The sequence below is a fragment of the Camarhynchus parvulus genome, chromosome 10 (assembly GCF_901933205.1).
Source record: "Camarhynchus parvulus chromosome 10, STF_HiC, whole genome shotgun sequence".
NCBI lineage: Eukaryota > Metazoa > Chordata > Aves > Passeriformes > Thraupidae > Camarhynchus > Camarhynchus parvulus.
The window spans coordinates 6549857-6568091 of NC_044580.1; the positions used below are offsets into that span (position 1 = coordinate 6549857).

At 38.9% G+C, this 18235-nt stretch overlaps 1 protein-coding gene across 1 annotated transcript; it reads right to left on the reverse strand.

Annotated features, from left to right (window-relative positions):
- Positions 1 to 791: 791 nt before the first annotated feature.
- On the reverse strand, positions 792 to 15542 carry LIPC (lipase C, hepatic type). Its single transcript, XM_030955464.1, has 9 exons — positions 15530 to 15542; positions 14978 to 15165; positions 13231 to 13410; positions 10721 to 10838; positions 8968 to 9201; positions 7384 to 7626; positions 4018 to 4138; positions 3105 to 3323; positions 792 to 922 (listed from the first exon to the last, which is right to left on the reverse strand). The coding sequence occupies exons 1-9, from the start codon at positions 15540 to 15542 to the stop codon at positions 817 to 819; spliced, it is 1422 nt and encodes a 473-aa protein (XP_030811324.1). The 3' UTR covers positions 792 to 816.
- Positions 15543 to 18235: the final 2693 nt, after the last annotated feature.

Here is an 18235-nt window from a genome sequence, read left to right on the forward strand (position 1 = left end):
AAGTTTTTTGAAGGTTTAACCATTTTCATTTGTTCTGGTAGTTTCAAGTCATGCCAAAATCTGGTATACAGAGATTTAGAATATAAAAATCTCAAACCTTACCTGAATGGCTAAATATGCTTTAAATGCAAAAAATTACCTGAACTTAATTGTGCTAGAACTTTGTGTAGTATACTAAGTATAATTCAAATAATTAAATTGCTAGTAATTTAAATCAGTTCTTTAATTAAATTAGTTAAATAGCAAAGCATTTTCAGAGAACAAGGTTTATTATAGAATTTTTAGATTATACTATTATTGGGGTTTTCATATGGTTATTACAGCTTAAAAATTTTCTATTTTTATATCTATTTGGTAGTATTTTCTTTTATGAACTATTTAATTCTCCATTAGGAAATAATTTAGCAAGGTTTTAACTGATAGTCATAGCTATTAATATTTCAATGCATACCATGAAATGAAGTTTCTTTTTTTCCCTTAAATCCAACAAAATTAAGTTTTTCAAAGGCTTATGACGATGATTTTGTCAAATAATATTTTTATTTCTGGCGAGCAGATTTTTTTTCAGATTTTAAACAGTTGAAAATTGACAGTTGCCTTGATGAAGCTGCTCACTGATGATTTTCAGAGTATGCTCCTAGATGAACAAAGAGCATATTTCAGTTTACTGCCAGATGACAAAAACTAAATATCTTAATGTATTTTTTTACCATCTCTGAAACTGCTAGGATATTTGACTGTGAATTTTTAGAACATTTTACTAGATGTATCATATTTTGAATATTTTGCTGAGGAGTTGCCTTTTTGTATTCTTGCTCATTTTCTCTTTTGGCTCTGGAAGAGATCTTCACAGCTCACAAATATCTTCTCTTGGGAAGGATGAAGGTGAATGTTGTCAGTGCTTTGGGGGCAAAATGTGTTTCTGGAAAGAAAAGACAGCATGTGAGTACAATGTTGGTTAGAAAGTTTAACATTAGTTAGAGTCTCCCAATCTTTAGGCCGTTCTTCAATCTGTCTTTTACAGGAAAGCAGCTTTCTGTTTTATAGGCTTGTCAGGAAAGAGTTGTATCTGCCTGCCAGACCACAGGGACAGAGGAGAAGAGCAGCAGGGAGCCCCTGGGTACTGAGGGCATTGTGCTGTGTCTCCCTGGTGTCCCTGTGGGTGTCTCCACAGCACACCCTCACAGTCACCTGGGCTTTCCTGTCAGGGGGGCATTGCTCCAACTCTCACTGTTACCAGCATGGTTGCCCCATTTGGGCTGCTGGAATACTGGTATTTAGCTGGTAGGTTGCTAAAAATCAGTTATGTAGGATGCTAACATCAGCAGCTGCATATGCTACAGAAATATTTGAAACCAAATGTTGGAATGGGGTATTTTATTGCTCATAATGGTCTTTTTCTTAATTGTTTTTTAAGTTTATGCTGTTACATCTCAAGTCTTTGCCATTAGATAATCTAACAAAGGAACTTTCATCATGTGTACAAAGATCACAAACATCTAGAGGCAGAGATACTAGATGTTAGTATCTCTAACATATGGATATAGATATGTGTATAACAATAAAAGATTGTCAGCTGTTCAAATACCTGAGAAAGCACAAGAGAAGTCAAAATACATTTCATGTTTACTACTTTTTTAATAATTGAATTTCCAAAATTGCTGATTCTGCAATACACAATGTTTGGTATTCTGAGGAAGGCAGAACTCTACATACCTTTTTTCTTTGAAGAAAATACTTTTCCTTGAGTGTTCTTTGTTTCTCCTTTTAGAACCACCTAATAATCTTTCATTCCCCCCTTAAACATTAATGCAGTATTTCAGTGATAATTGAATGTCACTGCCCAGATTGCAAAGAACAAAACCCAGCACATAATCAGTGTCCATTAAAAGCTTGGCACAAACTGCTTCCACTTGCAGCAAAAAAAGCTTCTAAGGAGCACTAGGTAGCTGAAGATACCAACATTATTTTTGTCAGTATAAGAGCCCCCCTCACTTAATAATTTCCTAGATAAGGAAAGGAATACATCAGCAGTAATCAGCTTGTGCCAGGTTACTGGCACAGCTGCATTGGATAAGAGCTTCCTGGTTAGGAAAATGACTTCTCACCTTCATACCTTTTATCTCAAGGTACAGGCACCTGCACCTAAACAGAGCTCCCTAGTTTGCAGTGTATGCTTTGCTTTAATTTGCTTTCAATACTGATTTTGGGTCATGGCTTTTAAAATAGCAGGAGATGTTAGAGGAACTCCTTTGATTTTAATGGCAGGAGCCATTAAAATCACGTACCAAGTGCCCGGTTCAGAAAACACCTCCAAAATACATTTTTAGGAGGATTCAACCTCGGAGAATGTGATCCTTCCTCTGCCCCCCAGCACACTCAGATTGTCTTATGAAAGGTCTCTTTAAATTGTCTAATTTGTTTTTGTGTCAATATTTAAGGAGATGCAGCTCTGCCAGTAAGAGTTGTTCTGCAGGAAGTCTGCACCAGTTGTGGTGGTAAGAAAGGGAATGTACCAAGGAAAATTGCCTTCTAGGACTGAGCCTCAGTTAAAGGTAAGGTGCTTTTCTCATTAACCTTAATTAAACTGCTCAGTTAAAATTTCTCAAAGGATTAAAGCAGTGGAGAATCATTATAAGTTTTTTTATTCTGTCTTCTGGCTGAAATTTCTCTGCATGAGTAGGCAGTTTCAAATGTGTTAGCATTGCTCAGACACGGTGATCCAGTTTCAAAGCAATAAACAAGCAGGGGAAAGAAGAACACCAAAAATAATCAAAGGACTCTGTAGTACAGCACATGATCCTTCCAATGAGTACTTTCAAGAATGGTGATGCTTTCTCTAGGAAGTAAGTATTGAAAGTCAAATAATTAAGATTTGGCATATTTTTTTGTAAGTAGGAATCTGAATATTTCACTATGTTAATGTTGAAATCATTATTTATCTTGCACAGTATCTTGTTTCATTGAAATTTCATATGGTCCTTATGGAGTGAGGTAATTACATTCATTGGTGTGACTGCTGGGGCTCAGATGTTTGTGTTTGAACTGGGATGAACTGGATGCCAAAATCCTGTGGAGTTACTGAGTGCTCTCATTACACTTACTTTTGCTGTGTTTCCCCTGCTTTCACTCTTATTTCCTTCACTATAAGTCCTGGTCGATGGGTGCCCTTTGTCCATGGTATTATGGTTTGAAATGTGTCCCAGATATTTCCCCAAAGTGGAGGTAATTCCCATTTGAACTTGATCATTATGATGTCACCAATATCATTGTCCAGGGTGATGAGAAAGGAGTAGGTTTTATTCCCAGTAATGCTTTCAACTCTACAGAAAACAAGATGAGAATAATGTTATCTTAATTATTATGAATTAAAGTGAAAAAACCAGGATTTTTTTCCTCTGAAAACCAGAGAAAGAACTATGTTTGCTTCTTAATGTCTCAAGGATGTTCTTCCTCCAGGTGCAAAAAAGTGATGAAATAATACAACGTGCTAGGAAAGAAGCACAAGTGGCAGAAGCTTGAACAGCTGATGAAGCAGTAGTGGTTTCTGACAGCAAAAGAAAAGGTGTCCCATAATAGCATCTATGTTACAACTTCTGCCTGCTAAAGCAAATGCTGACCCACACTCTTGCCTTTGCCTTCGTTAATACAGATAGGGTCCATCATGATAAATATCCAAACTTCTTTATCTTAATTACAGCTGATTTTCTAATTTGTGTTTTAATTGTTTATACCTCCCTGTCTTAGCTATGGGATGGACCAAGGTAAGTGGACAGAAAAATTTCCAAATTTACTGTTTGTATTCCAACAAATTTTTTTCCGCAGAAACTGCACCATCATTGTAAGAACTTGTGACTTTCAGGGAGTATGAGTGAAGAGAGGACAATTTCCAGTTCATGTTCACTTAGCTGTACTAAACCATTTCCCTCATAGCATGATTATCAATGTGGTATGATATTACAAATTGTCACATGCATCTTTTGTCACATGCACAATTACATGTGGTACAATACTCACAGTGGGATGTGCAGGTTTTTAGCATCAGCCTTAGTCCCTGTCAGAGACATGGTGAAAGCTGGGTCTATTGGCTTGCCTTGGATTTCATTGATGATGTGGATCTTGAACTGATAATGATACACTGTAGGAAGGAAGAATTGGCAAAAAGTGGAAAAATTAATGGTCAAATAATCAATAGTTTTCTGAGGCAAAAGAATTTTGCCTTTCAGAGCAGAAAGTTGATGGTTATTTCATTTTTCAACCTAATTTGTTGAAATTAAAACATTGTCATTTTTCCTGGTTGTGCTGTGCTGTTAGCATTTGTGGTCCTGTTGCTTTATTTAAAGGATAGAGAAAAAGGTAATTAGTGTTGAGTTTCTTTTTGGGATAAAACATTCCTCTGTGGGAAATAGTTCAGCTTTTCTGAAGTTTAGTTGTCAGAATTTCTGGCAAGCCCTCTATCTAGTGACCAGGCAAATCCTTGTGACTGGGCATGACTAGAGATGTATGATACAGATCAAAGACCTTATGCAATGTGGTCAGGCTGTTTCTCTGATCAACTGGAAAATTGCCCTGCAAAACAGATGACTCTCAAACTTTCCTTGACTGCAAAATGATATGTTGTGCTTAACACACATCTGTTAACAATGTCATTAATGCTTCAGGGTCCGGGGAGTTTCTAGAACAACACTGTTAAAGAAAGTCTGAACTGAGTATTGTCAGCATGAAAAATGCCTAAGAAGTCATCAGTTTGATATTTTGAAAATTATGAAAAAGAAAACCCCAACAATATAGATTTCAAGCATGTGCATACAGATACTATCAGCCACATTTGAATGTCCAGAACTCTTCTATCTGGTCATTCTTCCAGCAACTTTCTAGACAAAACTGATAGATTTAGATATGAAGGAACATTATTGCATGCTAGTTTTTGAGTAGAGCCTCTTCACTCACTTCAGTCTTCACTACGTCTGAGAATGGCTCCCACACCTCTAACTGAATCATCTTTTTATGCACATGCACACATAGGGGTTTTTGTGCAGCTCAGAGTGCTCATGATGGAAAGTATTTGCTGGAACAGCTGTATCCTTTCATTGTTTTATAGTTCTTGTATGTTAGTGAACAGTGTATTCTGAGAATGTGTCCCTCAGTAGAAAACAAAATGGCTGATTCTGTGCCACAAACCTGATGAGGACCAAGGCAGAGCGGGTTGTTTACAGATCACTTTTATAACTAATCATTCTCTGGGTTTTCTCTCTGTAAAAACTGATTTTTCAGTATATGATCAGACACAGCCCAAGGTTTTGCTGTGATTATGGTGTTTACTTAAAGGAAAAATCATATAAAAACTCAGAGTCCCATCACAGCTTTATTATAAATGTTAACTTCCGTGTAACAAACTGGGGGTTTTGTTTGAGCTGGACTGATGTATGCTCCAGAATATTATGTCATTAGCTTGAAAAGTAAATGTTAGATTTTGTGACGACACAGAGGATTGTGAAGTGTAATGTTGAGTTTCTCAAATTTCTTCTATTTGTGCTTCTCACATGATCTTTTTTTCTTAAAGCATTACAAAGATGACTTTGTAAGCACCTTCCCACAGCTGCTGCTTTGTTTAGGAACTTTTGTGAAAGGAGATCATTGTCTGGGGTACTTTATCCACATATGTGCCAAGGATGGATTTTTACGCAAAACCAGCTCTAAGCATAAAAATGCAACATGTTTGATTGCAATCAAAGCCAATAGGACACAGATATTTTACCCCAGACTGAAACTAGCTCCATATCCAGAGAGGAACACAGCACGGTGATGACATCTCCGTGCCCAGGTGTGGGAGCAGCAGGCGACGCATCCCAGAGTCTGTCATTCTCTCATTCTGGTGGGGTCCTGGCCCTGACTGTGCTGGAGCAAGATAACGTCAGGAACTAGACACAGCCTCTGGAGTTTTAAAACCTGCTCCAAGTATCTTCCTGAGCCATTTTAAACTGTATTAAGAAGAAATTCAGCAGGTTCAACTGCTCTGAGTATCATTCAGGGCTCTGCAGACCCCTCTGGAGTCATCACTGAATATTTCACAGCTGTGCTAGTGGAAGACTTCCAAAATTATTTTAAAAGTACCTGAATTTTTTGTTTGGTTTGGTGGTTGGTCTTTGTTTGTTTGTTTTTGTTTTGGTTTTGGTTTGGTTTTTTGTTTTTGTTTTTAATCTATGATAATGCATCTGAGTAACCGGGCACTGTGGGAAGACCAACTATATAATGCAAGCAGCCTTTGGAAGCCTTTCTCCTCATCCCTTCAGTGTTCCTGCCGGGGCGCACGAACATATGAAACGCTCCCCAACCCCAGGGCGAGGGGCAGGCGGGGGCAGAGCCCTGCGGCAGGAGGGAGGCTCCGGCCTGGCACGGCGCGGCACAGCCCGGCAGCCGCTGCGGGGACGCGGGACTCCCGTGGCCGGGGCCGTGCCGAGGCTGTGCCGGGGCTGTGTCGGGGACAGGCAGTGCCTCAGCCGGAGCGGAGCCTCCTCCGTGTGCCCTGTGCCTCGGCTCGCGCCGCTGCTCCCCACACGCCTCATGGCAGCCGGGGAAGGAGGTTGTGAGGAGGAGAGCCGGGCGCCAGGATCCCCTGCTCCGACAGCCCCTCGGGAGAGGACTGTCCCACATCGTCCTGCTTGTTCTCACTTTTAAAAGCACGTGAACCTTCCCAGTGGCGAGAGAACGTTGCTCAACAGCAGCAATGGGCTCTGGCGGCGGAGTGCAACGGAGAATGGTAGGAAGGCCCTGCGCCCCCTGGCAGGCCATAGCCCCTCTGTCTGATCGTACCGCCAAAAATCCACACTGACTCGATAAAGTAACGTTGTAGAGCTAAAGCTAGAGTGCCAGTCTTAATTTTAGTGCTACAGTTCAGCCTTGCAAAAGTCCATGCTATTCTGTTCTCTGTCCATTGTTTGGAAAGTAGTAATTTATATGTCATTTCACAGTCTAATTGCAGATAAAATTTGGGCAAACGCAGAACAGGATGTTTTATAGGCCTCCCAGAGTAATTATGCTGCTTTTTTTGGCTTGGCTGTGTGCCTGCATATGTTACAACAAACCTGCATAGTCCAGTTGTAGGAAAATCCTGCAGATCAGGACCCTGGGCATCTGCGAGCCCTCAGCTCCACAGCTCGCCTGGGGCCAGCAGGCAGTGTGCTTTTTCCCACAGAAATGTGAGAGCCAGGATCTGGATGAAAGGGCATCAAGATAGCCTACTGGGACTCTCAGTTGTCTCTGCAAATTGATTATTCTCACAGATTTTATAAGCTGTAATGAATGAGTAAATAGGATCACAAAGCTTAAGCTTGGACTTCCACTTAGTGATCAATCTGGACACTAAAAAGTATTCCCACAAACCTTTGAAGGGCATATGGGCTCTTGTTTTCAGAAAGAGTCGTCTGCTTTTGGGCAGACTTTCCTCCCTGATGTTGTAGCCCAGGGTGTTACAGCGGTTCTTCTTACAGCTGAGGCACAGCCCTTTGTTGAAAGTGTTGATGTCGTTGCACCAGTACGCTGTGCTTTGCTTGTCCTTGTGCAGCAGAGAGTCGATGAACAAATGAACTGACCTCTCATGGGCACATTTCACAGTTTGAGTGATGCCTGAAAAAATGCAACAACAAAATTTTACATGTCCTTGGTTTTTTTTTTTTACCATTTCAACTGCAGAGTAGTATTGTAGCCAACTATAAACTATAAACATGATATTGTTTCCCCCCACACACACCTACCCTTTGCATCATGGTTTTGCCTCAGAAGTTGTACATCGTAGCAATTTTACTTTTAGGATCATTCAAAAATAGAATGGCTGAACTTCTATGATAATAAATAATTTTCTGCTTAAACTTCTCTAGCCCTGACTGTATCAGACTGTAAATATGAACTTTGATTTCAGTGTTATGGTTGTTTTTGTTAATAGAAAATACAACCTGAGTTGGTGCGCAGTCTTTCAGATCATGCCACATTAAAGACAGGAGTCTCATTTGGAATGGCTGAACACTCTTGGATTTGGATGCTTAGGCAGAAATACCATATTTTGTCCCTATTAGACTGACACACTCTTATGTTGAATTGAATTTTTGCTGCTTGGAAAAAAGGAGCAAAAATTATATTAAACTCAATAAAAATATTTCATAGGTCTGCCATTATGAGAAGTATATTATTAAAATGCTATCAAATTTCAGAAATTATTTTGTGCAAATAGGATGCTTTATGTCTCTATTGATAAGCTTTGAGCTGATGCTTGGTTTCATGTTTGTCATGATTTATCTTCTAACAAGTAATGCCCAGATTTAGGCATTGTATGAGGATAATTGAGAAATACTTCTGCAATGTCATGTGCTGGGTGAGCAGGGCTCTTTGGGGGTTTTCAGCCAACACTTCTGGTTGTCACTGCACATCAGGACCTTATTCAGTATCTTGCATCAGTTTCTCTATAGGTTTATGTTTAGGTACATTGATAACAAGCTTCTATAAATAAAAGCTAGCCTGGAACACTGGCACTCAGGTCCTGGAGAGAGCATTGTCTGTGCTGCTGAAGGACATGGAGTTGGGAAAAGGTGAGCTGTGGAGGTGAGTAGTACAGACCTCTGTTTTGTTTGATTTGAAATAATTAATGGCACACTAGACAAATCTGGCTTAATTAGAATAAATTGTCTCATCTCTCCTACTGCTGAAACAAATACCATTAAATTATTCAGAGGTGCTTGACAGCAGGATGCTCATGGCCTCATTTTCAGGAGTGCTAGGCAGCTCAATTCCTTGCTGGTGTCAGTAAAACCAATATGAACTAAAGACATGTAAAAATCAGATAATTAATCTCCAAACAAGAAAATACCTTGCATATAAGGGTGATAATAATAATCCTTAGATGCTGTTTAAGACCACCACACAGACTCAGTACAGCTGCCCCAGTGCCTCCCACTCTGTGCCACTGGTTCTTACCAGCAATCCCCAGCTGTGCGATGTGGTTGTACACGTGCAGGATGTGACAGCCAGGCTGGAAGGTGCCTCCGTTGGGATAAAAGTCAAAATGAGCCACAGGCTGCTTGATGCCAACACTGAGGCCCATGTGCTGTTTGGTGAAGGTATGAATTGCATCCACAAAGTTTGCATCATCTGGAGATAAACGGTCTGTGGGTGACATTCCTTCAAACAGGGGACCAGCAGGGTCAAGGCCTGTAATAAATGTAAATAATTCTATTGTCATATCGTGTACAATGAATGTTCTACTTCTGTAAGTCTGGGATAAATGTCTGAAAACAGGCAGCACCTGGTGCTTTACAAGGTCTTTCTCTGATGGAAACAATAACAACACTTGTCCCACAGAGGGTTACACCTAAAGCAAACACAGGCACTGTAACAAACACTAACTGGGACCTGCGCAAGGACACAAGGACACAGCCCAGACAGACGTGTTTTTCAGAGACAAACTGTGCCTGCTGCCAGTGGCACTTGAGGGACCTTGACATAATTTTGTTCTTTCAAACTCCAGAGATTGTGTGTTTCAGAGGCCCTTTGGAAGACACCAGTCCCATAGCAAGATTGACTTTTAGCCCACATGTGGGACCTAAAACTTTATAAAGCTCGAATTACTGTTTAAAAGCCCTGTATGCCTGCTAGATTTTATTTATAATAATTCTTCAGCTTAAAAAATCTTCAAGGCAGATTTTTGCAGTATTCAGAGAAATAATACTCCACTTAAGGAGTCTTGCTGATTTTTGTTTTCTGGACTATTTTGCATTATGGTCTTCTCAGCTGGGAAGTGATTCAGGAACAGAACTTTGTGCTTAGTTTAAAGCTGCATTCAGCTTTGAGGACAAGCTTCTAAATTTGGTATTGTGAAATAATATAGTTGCATAGATATAACCAGACAAGACTAGTAACACAGGCAGCAGGTAAAATGTTTTCTCTGATAACTTAAATGTAGCTGATGTGGGTCTTGTGTAAAATGCACTTCTGTTTTCATTTTGTTTGGATTTTTTGAGCTGTCGCTGTGTATCAGATGAAGTACTGTATATAGTGTATCAATAATATTATAAATGTATTTTCATTGCACTCGTAATTAGTACAGTTAGAAACATTACAGAAGCCAATCAAGTGTTAGGGTTTCCTTTAAGCATTTACTAGGGGTACTCCAATGATATGCCTCTTGTAAAATGTAATCCAGAACTGTCATTTTTGCCACAGGAGAACTGTTTTGAATTCACTATATGGGCACTGTCTCACAATTTAAAGCTCAAGCATAGTCAGACAATTTCCTTAATATATTTTTTAAATTACTCACTAACAGTGAGCAGTATTTGAATGACTTTGGGTCGAGAAGTGGCCAAAGATCCAAGGTTAGTGGCTAACATTTAGTTTAAGGTGTTACTGGGAATGGATAAGAGATAAATTTAAGCAACCAGCAGCTTGAAGCTTTGCTTTATGATTTCTAGTCCCCATGCTTGTGTATTCTGTATGTCATAATTGGACTGAGGTGGGAAAGATCAAAGATAGAAATGCTATGAGACCTAATTTTCAAAAATATTTTCATTAAGCTTTTTAAATCGAATTTCTAAACCAATGAGATGAAACTTCTAAACTGTGCTGACTATTGCTATTCAACAGCTAATTGTTGATATGACATTGATATGTCAAATATCTTCATAACTTATTCGGTTGACTGTTACTTTTCTTAAAGGTATAAGTCTTTTACCTGTAATTCTTCCAATCTTTTTTGTACCGTTGATAAAACTTCCAGCAAATCCTGAAACATGAGCTCCCAGGCTGTATCCAATTAGATGAGCATTGCTTCTGGAAAATTGAACAGATTCCTGGAAGATAGTGGCAACTTGATTTAGATGAAGAAATGTGAAAAGTAAACAGTGAAATATCTATTACATGTTAGGAATACTGGGAATTATAACACAAGAAATTTGTATGTTGATGGTGGTCAAATGAGGTGCATGAATCATTTAGTAAATTCCTGTTGGAATGTTACTCCTTGATTCTTTTCCATGCAGCAGGAAAATGCCACACATTTGGGCACTGCCACTTATCTTCTATGCACAGGAAAACCATCAACACAGTGGAATTTTTCTTGTTGTTTGTTGTCAGTCGTTTGATGCAGATGTTCACTGCCTTTTGTTGGCAACATTTGGCTTTCCTGTGATTATAAAATGGATATCTGTTCTTTAACTTCAGGGTAAAATAATCCCCTATAAAAAGTGTCATTTTTTTTCCCTGAGATATCAGCACAAGCCAAACTAAGCCAAACTAAAGGGATCAAAATATTGATCAGACATGTTAAATGATACAGCAGTGATATTTCTTGTACAAAGATGTGGGTCTGATTCGTAATAAACCTATTGAAGCAGAATTGTCCTTCTTTCTACCTAATCAATGGTACATCTTAAGCATTTCACTTGAGCTTCAAGGCTCAAAGTTTATCTGATTTGTAAAGAAAAATGTGGCATATTTTGCTTGCAGTAAAGGCAAACCTCACTTTCAGTTTCTTTCTGGATGTTGCCTGTCCCAGTGGAGTGGCTGTGCAGTCTCAATATTATTTTCTTCTGAAGATGAGGTGAACTTGGCAGACTTCTTGTGAGAGAGACAGCTCTTAGAAATCACAAGATGTGACCAATTTTCTTGTCAGATGATACTGCAGTGGATGCTGTTGAGGCTGTTACTGATCGTGCCCTATTATTGGAATAAGAGCACTAATATTTACTTATTGTTTGTTCTTTATTAAAATGTTGTGTGGCACTGCAGGTTTTGTTGCATCCATTGAGAATCTTTGAAAGAATTATCTGCCTGTAAGCAGACAGAAGCACAGCAGAAAGATAGGTGTGGAGTTGTGGAGTAGGAATTGGGAGTTGGAATGAAGGAGGTTTAACTGTTAAAGTCTGGAGGGGTGCTTCTCAATATGAGGAACATTTACTGGTTGGAGACACTCAATGCTGTGAAAATTTATGGTATATTTAAATTCTGGAACACATCACAGCACAAGAGTAACTACCTATAATACTGGAGCAAGGAGTAATTTATTCAAGCCTTGGTTTGTTTGTTGACACTAGGAAATCACAGAATGTCTATATTGTTGACAATGTGGTGTGTGCTCCTGGGAACTGATCAAAGTCCACCATTTGATTCATTCAATAATTAAACAGCTTCAAAAAATTACTTTAGGCTCCAGCAAGTTAAACTGTACTTGACCAAGAGCTGAGGTTTCTTCTAATATCACAATGAAAAATAGTGACCCTGACTTTCCTGCCTCCTTTTGTGCCTTTTGTCCCTAACTGGGTGTGATATCTGACAGCTCCTTCTAGCCCTGCTATTCCTGCTTAGGCCTTTAATGATATTTGCTCCAAACCTTTCAGCCTTGCAGTAAATTTCTCTTCCACCTTAGGCCTCACCATATTTGAAGTAATGTACTCAAAAATTCATTGTCAGGTATAGAAGCATAATTTCATTTCAGATTAAGTAGCTTAATGTTAGAGATTGGTACAATAAGAGTTGCTTAGAGTTCCTGGTTTGTATGAGTGATTCTCATTCTACTGTTTGCTTTCTGCCTTTTCTTAAATTGTGCTGGAGCCCAGTGATCTCTGCAGACTCGGCTGCAGCCTTTTCAATCCAGCCATGGCCCTGCTCCCCATGTAGCAGGTGTTGATAAATAGTCACTGCATTAGTGTGGCTCTGTACTCACTGCTGCCTCCATGTCATCTGCTTTGTGAAGCATGTCTGTCCTCTTGAAAGGTCTCCCTTTACATTCTGGATCTCTAAGCCATTATTTTATCCTACTCTTTGGGAAACTGCAGCAAAAATCAGACACAGTGTTGGGATTGAATTCTGCATTAAAAGCAGAAGTTGAGCACAGATAACAAACTCATTTTCCTGTACTCACGTCTTGCAAATGATGATGTATGCCTGTTTTCTACATATGGAACAGTGTCAGCTGCCTACACAAATGGTAATGGAAAAGTCAAAGTAGCAGGAAACTATCTCACCTCTAAAGATATATAAAAATATTTTCATAAACAAGCTTTAACCTCCTGCGTGATGAGAGTTTCACAAAGTCATATGAAAGTTTATAAAAGAAAAATGTGCATTAAAGAAATGCGAGTGATGGAAAAGAAAGCATTAGCAAGCACAGTATTTCAGAAAGGTTGTGGAAGTATGAGAACAAAACATCTTTTCCAGAGAGACGTGTTGATGTGGCATTCTCACCTCCAGCCACTGCAGGAACTGCGCGATCTCGTGTCCTGTGGTGCGCGTGTTCCGTACAGCAATGGGATAGTGCTGGTGAGCCAGGGCCAGCCAGTCTGCAATGATCACATTCATTGGGTCATGGTGAGACTTCAGAGCTGCTGCCATTTTCCAAATCCAGCTTTCCAATATCCCATCCACCTGTTACGGTTGGAAAAAACCCCAAACAATAAGAAAAACATTGTTATGGGAAAGCAGTCTCTGCCAAATATTGGTTGTGAAAAACATGAAACAAAACCCCCAGTATGAACAGGGAGGGATTAATGCTGATAACTAGATGTTAGGGGCTCCAGCCTGCTTCAGTGCTGAGAATCTGTAGGTTTTGGTGGACTAAAAAAATAAGAGTAATAGAATAAGGGTATAATAGTGTGTGTTTTATAATAGGAACTCTTATAAGTGAAAATCATGTCCCCAAATACTTTAACTCATCCAGAGATAACTGGTTAAAAGACAGACAGAAATGCCCAGGAAATGTCTGATTTCATTCAAGAGCAGCTATCCCTGTAAGTATTAGCTAAGAAGATTGGAGAAGGGAAGCTGGAGGATTGCAGACCAGCAGGCATTTGTCATCTCTAGCCATTCCATTTGGAGAGCTGTTTGTTTTGAGTCATTCTTTTTTGAATACCTGGTTACAATTTTCTTGCATCAAAGCATGTTTCTGATTTTATGGACTAGAATTATTATTTAATCTATCAGATTTAATTGTTATTCTCATTGTATATATTTCCTCAATTGATAAAATAGCCTTATCTCTTCTAGTGTGTTACAATTTGGCAGTCTCAGGTCTGGGTTTCCACACACACGCCTCTAAGGGTCCAACACCTCTGCAAATTAAGTTAATGTGAATGATGAATTTCAATGGCAGCAGCTTCAGGCCCGCGGTTTGAGGAGGGTGTAGGTTTTGAACTAATTTTTTTTTGCAAGAGAGTTTAATTTTTTTTTACTAATGGAGTTAAATGTATCTCTCTCATTTGTTAAGGGAGTTACGTGCGTCACAGGGGATGTTCAGAGTTCCTCTGCATATTTGCAGATGTGCAAGAAAGATCCATTGTGCCACCTTATGTGATTCCATTGGTTCTATGAGAATTTAAGGATCTGTTAAAATTACTTTGTTTCTTATCCTGCCTTTTCTTTTGTTTCTTTTCCAACTGAGAAGCTGATGAATTGTCACTCTTACTATTGGCATGCTTTTGAGAAAGCTTTTTTTATGGTGAGTTGGTTTTTTACTGTTTAACTGGAAGCAGTTCAGTGATAATTGAAGTTGAAGGCTTTGCTTCCAACTGAAGGGGCTCATGGAGAAATTCTTTTTAAAGGTGTATCTGTGAGAAAGATGTGGGGATATTGTGGCCACTTTTCAAGAAGTCTGTAAATATCTGGCAGTGAACATATCAGAGAAATGAAACTGATGTTCTGCTCTCCAGGGCATAGCACATTAATTCAGCTACTTGTTCAAGCTCTGCTGGCTTTAAACCAGGGCTGAATTTAATCCTTGGCATGGGAGTCCATGTTAAAAATTGCGTGTAGACCATTCCTTCAGAATCTGTCAGGAATATGCACTTTGTATTTTTTCTAGGCATGATAGGTACCAGTGAAATCTATCATCTTTGTATCACAACCTTCCTTCTGAATTTGCTTCTGTAGCATAATGAGAAGGAAAGTATATCAAATCAGATGTAGCAAGAATTAAAAATAAAGTGTGAGTTCATACCGACCAGCCATGGACTATCATCACCAGAGGAAGAGAGGCATTGAAATGGCATTTGTCAAGAGTCTCCAGCTGATTAACAAAAATCTGGCAGCTGCCTCCAGCTCTGTCTGTATAGAGTCGAAATCTGGTTTTGAAGTTTTGCTGATCCTTCTTTCCTCTAGTGTGTTCACTCCGTGATCTCAGTGCCTCTGAAATGAAATTTGTAACAACAGTCATAATAGGAAGGAATTGAAAACCTGGAGCAGTTTACTAGTGCAACACAGTTTGTCAAACAGTAAATGGGTGAGCTTGGAACTCTTCCTGTATATAATTGTTGCTTGTTCCAGCAGGCCTAAGGTGTACATTTTGGGGGAAAAGAGTGATCTCTTTCAAAGTCTGAGATGGTCTGGATGTGCCTCTGAGTCCCTCTGAGTGAAAAAGAACAGTTACACAGGAATAGGGATCTGATTGCTACAGGCCTTTGTAAATGCACAAGGATGGTAAGATCACAGTACAGGTGTTACCACTTGACCATGGAGTCATGCACAGACAGGAACATTCAGAGGCTCTTACCTCTGCAGAGCATTTCTGCTAATGTGCATTTGCTAGTAATTGCTGAGCAAGCATCATTACACTAAAATAACCATTTTATTCAGGGCTATAACTGCTTAGAGACCTGAGTGACTGCTTAAAGTTATTAGACCACATCATAGTTCTGTTTCTCCTCTGAAAAGGCAAAACAACATGTTTTTATTTTAGTTGTAATATTTTGGATGACTTTGTTTTTAGGTAAAATAGCTTATTCAAGGTTTAATTTCAGTGTAATGATAAGACATGATAAAACAGCATATTTAATTTGTTTAAGTATGTAGCAGTTCTGGAAGAAAACTCCTAAACTGACCTGCATTGGATGTGCACTTTTTTCTATTTGTTGCTAATTTTTGTTCATTCCAATGGACAGGCAATATTATGTTTCACAGCTGGGAAACATTATTGAAGAAATCTATTCAGCCTTGTACAAGAGTTGGAATTTAAAAAGCTTCAAAGTTACAGAAGGTTTGGTTGATAAAATTTGTAACTTCAAAGTCTAATATTTTCCTTTCAGGACACTTTTAACTGCCATAGGACTAAGTCTGATCACTTCTTCCTTACAATGTCCACTTTAAAGAACTTCTCTTGGATTTTTTTTTCTCATGCAGAGGAACTTAGTTTCTGAAGTAAGTAATGTTGGGAAAGGGTGAATCTACATAAAGAACTGAAAATTAGAAAGAGCTTTAATGATGTTGATATTCTTATTGTCTGGTTTATTCAGCCTTTAGTGAGTAGTCTCTACACAAAAGTAAGCATTGTGTTCTATTTTTAGCACAAAGAGAAAAACAAACAAAAAGAAGTGGCTTGTGCCTGTTCCATTGTACACATCCTTTCTTTGTATAATGCCTTGTTTTCATTTTCTTTTTGCTCTCTCGGTGTTTGTGCAATGCAAAGGCGCTTTGTCACTCTGTACTGTTTGTACAAAGTACAGAAAACAAGTCTGATAAAAAGCTGTTTGCTTCAGACACTGCCTGGAAAGTGCTGTGGTGCTTTAATGGATGAGCATTGTTTTGCTGGTAAATCTGGGAGAGGGGATTAAAAATACTTCTTGAACTTCTTCTTGGCTGTCAGAAGTTAGAAGTTCCTATAGGATCAGATGTGTTATTCAACAAGGAACTGCTTCAATCTGTTAATCTGTGTAATGACTTGGAGAAGGAAATAATGTCTGAGGAGCCAGACTTCCACAACAGCCTCTTGCTGAAAATGTCATGGCAGTGGCTGAGTGACATGGCCACAGGGAACTGGAAAGTTTCATAGGTCAGTTTGCAAAACCAACACAATTCAACTGCTAAAGATTTTTTCATGGTAATTACAGTGAAGTGTGCAGAGATCTCTCTGAGCCTCCAAAGAGTTTTGCTTTGGAAAAATACCGGGTGAGCAGGTTGCTGATCAATTTCCTTTTCCTTAGACTATCCTACTCTGACATGGATTCTTTCAGCTGAGGCAATGCAGTGTGGCCACAGTGATCTGTGAGATTCCATAAAATGCCTTCCCACAGAGCAGCACAGAAATCACAAGCAAGAATGGCTATGGTGAATTCTTGACACCCCAAAGTAGGTTCAGCCCTTTACCTTTACTTTGTATTAACAATATTTCTGTGAGGTGCACTGGAGGCTGGGTTTGTAAACATCACTTCATTGCAACATAGCAGATTCTTGTGAAATGTTTTGGAGTTAGTTTTGGGCAGACAAACCAGACCATTTTTGTATTTGACTTGAGATAATAATGTTTTCTTATTGAAAAGTAAAATGAAGAGAGATTCTCAGTTGAACAAAATAAGCAGGTTAATCCAGCAGGCTGACTTGGATTGAATCACCTCAAAAGACAAGAAGGCATTCCTAAGTATAGAATTGTGGAGTCCCTTCTGAAATTTCCAGATGTGGTTGCACTGCTTTAAACTTGTTAATGAAAACTCTACTGGAAACTGGACAAAGGTGTCCTAGATGCTGTCCAGGGTTTGAAGCTATAAATATCCTATGCTTTTCTGGGAGAGAGATCCACAATTGAAATATATTTATGTATCATGTCTGATTAGGTATAAAAGTACAGCTACAAAATATCTGCTTCATAGCACAAAAATTGCCTAAACATGTAAAGTAATGAGGATGAAGTATAGTAGAAGTATCTAATGTTAAGAGCAAAATTTTAGTATTTACTAAGTTGTACATTTTAAATTCATCTTACAGTACAGCATAAAATTTTTGAGTAAATTTGGCACTTCCAAGTAAGGAAAGTAGCTTTTCTGCTTAAGAAAAATAATGTTCAGCATCCTTCTTCCTGTCATGGAGCTTGGGTTGAAGAGGATATTTCAGTGGGTCTCACCTAATCCTTAGACAATTGAAAAATTACATTAAGTCTCAACAGAAGTTGGAATTTGGGACCAGGAGAACACCTCTGTTACTTATGTGCATATCCCTTGGAACCATTTCCCATATGCTGATACTCTCATGTGAGGTGTAAATTTTGATTTTAAAAAATAGGCTGTCTTGCAATAGGTAAGACAGTTTTTGAGTTGTATTTTAGGGTAGCTATCCTGGAAGTGGGAGTTCATTTTCTTCCTATGGCCTTACTTTTTTTGTTGTGATCCTGCAGTGAAATCACTTTCCTGGTGCCAGCTTGCTATGTCAGAAATTCAGCATGGCTTCTGGATCACAGCATTCCATAGTATGAGAAGTTAAATACATGCAC

What these genes read in the sequence shown, in the direction of transcription:
- LIPC (XM_030955464.1), bottom strand. An exon ending in TGATAGTCCATGGCTGGTCG is followed by an intron (nt 13,411 to 14,977) that starts GTATGAACTCAC and finishes CAACCGTAACAG; the next exon opens with GTGGATGGGATATTGGAAAG. An exon ending in CGCACAGCTGGGGATTGCTG is followed by an intron (nt 7,627 to 8,967) that starts GTAAGAACCAGT and finishes GCATTTTTTCAG; the next exon opens with GCATCACTCAAACTGTGAAA.